The following is a 1,574-nucleotide window of genomic DNA, read 5'->3' as shown; positions in this document are numbered from 1 at the left end:
GACGATATGATCAACCAGATTTGAATCGTCATATGGACGGACGTATGTTTAACATACTCTAACAAGATTTACCATACCACCTATACTGGTTATGATAACCGAAAGTCAGCATACTGGGATCACTGATGGTCGAGACTTCAATCCCAGAAGAGTATGGATAGGGATTCATGCCTTGACTAGAGCGGTGAATTTGCCCAGCACCTTAGTTTGAATGGTATGACTGGAAGCAGAGTAGATGAACTTATGCAGATCAGGCTCCTGGAGTTGAAACCTTGGACAGTTCGATCTGACAACCGCTAGAAATTTCCGGTAATGGCCCAAGGAGCCGCCATCAATATTGAATATATCGAATCCTGTCTTCTTCACCATCAAGTCATCCGAATATTTCCAATCCTTCTGCCCACATTTGCAGCTCAGGATGAGAGGAAGCTCCGTGTCTTCCGGTTCGCCGAAGGTTGCTTCAACAGTAATATCGTCAAGAACCTTAGAATAGACCCCCTTGGGTGGGGGAGGTCTCGCTGCGGACTGAATAGTCAATAGAGCGATGATGACATTAACGAGGAGCAGCTGGATCATAATAGCCATCAGGGTGTATACTGAAGAGAGGCGACATATAAAAACTTGGTAACCGAGTCCATGATGGGCTTCAGAGAGGACACCATATGCTGCTGTCCGGTGCATGCTGCCCTGCCCTTACGCCAACACACGACCCGACCTTAGCTGAAGAGATGCAACCCAAACGTACACAGATCTTGAACCAAGAGGGTTACGGGCTTGGGGGTCCGTGACGCTCAATGGTGAAGAGCAATAGCCCGGGATGTGTCTTTTGCCTATATTCACGTACGCAAGCGCGATGAGACTTCTCGGAGGACTCCTCTGAGAGGAGTCTATCGGCACGCGATGCGTGAAGATATACTTTGGATCCACCACTTTTCGTGCACATGGCGCGAGTATTTTACATGATATTGGGAGCTGTGCCCGGTGCGACTCATGGAGTGTTCACAGCTCACCTCATACCAAGAGTATCGCAACGTTTCTATTCCGATAAACTCTGTTTAAAGGTGTACAACGCGAGTGATCTCGCCACGCGAGGCACATGCGTGTATTTCCCGTTTCACGTGACGTGAACCCGGATAGGACTACTTGTCTAGCCCTAGATTGTATGCTCTAGCCTAGACTCTAGGTTCCCTGTGAGCCTGACAGAGTCCGCCAGGTGGACTATGGGCCCTCAGAACTTCTGGGCTAGAAGAATTGCTTCTTTGACCCGCCCATTCCTTTCCGGATAGAGGGTGAGCCTTCGTGTTGCATCCTCTTCGTCTCCCCTCAGTCTACGGAGCTCCTTTGCTTGCGTCGACGGTTTAATGCGCGAGTTAGCGAGATTGTGGTCAGAGGTTAAACGTAGTGTCACGCCACGTCATATGAAACGAATGAAACCCCATTGTTCCATGCTCGCTCCCTGAAAATGTCACTTTACATCGAGGAATATCTCCTTCACGTAGGCTATGTTTCCAGAATACGGCCCGGCACGATAGACTAAATGGCCTGAACGTTGCTACGGTCCTCTGGGAAGCGGT

The 1,574-nt window shown here is 49.3% G+C and overlaps 1 protein-coding gene across 1 annotated transcript; it reads right to left on the bottom strand.

The window, feature by feature from the left end:
- Window positions 1-165: 165 nt before the first annotated feature.
- Window positions 166-585, bottom strand: Pmar_PMAR020994 (hypothetical protein; the record flags this gene model as incomplete). The annotated part of the gene is made up of 1 exon (XM_002774795.1): window positions 166-585. One exon carries the CDS (start codon window positions 583-585, stop codon window positions 166-168), a length of 420 nt encoding a protein of 139 aa, XP_002774841.1.
- Between the last annotated feature and the right edge of the window lie 989 nt (window positions 586-1,574).

The sequence above is a fragment of the Perkinsus marinus genome, assembly GCF_000006405.1.
Source record: "Perkinsus marinus ATCC 50983 genomic scaffold scf_1104296957448, whole genome shotgun sequence".
In the NCBI taxonomy this organism is placed as follows: Eukaryota; Perkinsozoa; order Perkinsida; family Perkinsidae; genus Perkinsus; species Perkinsus marinus.
Note: the sequence above shows the minus strand (reverse complement) of the source record. Positions and strands in the feature narration are given on the sequence as shown.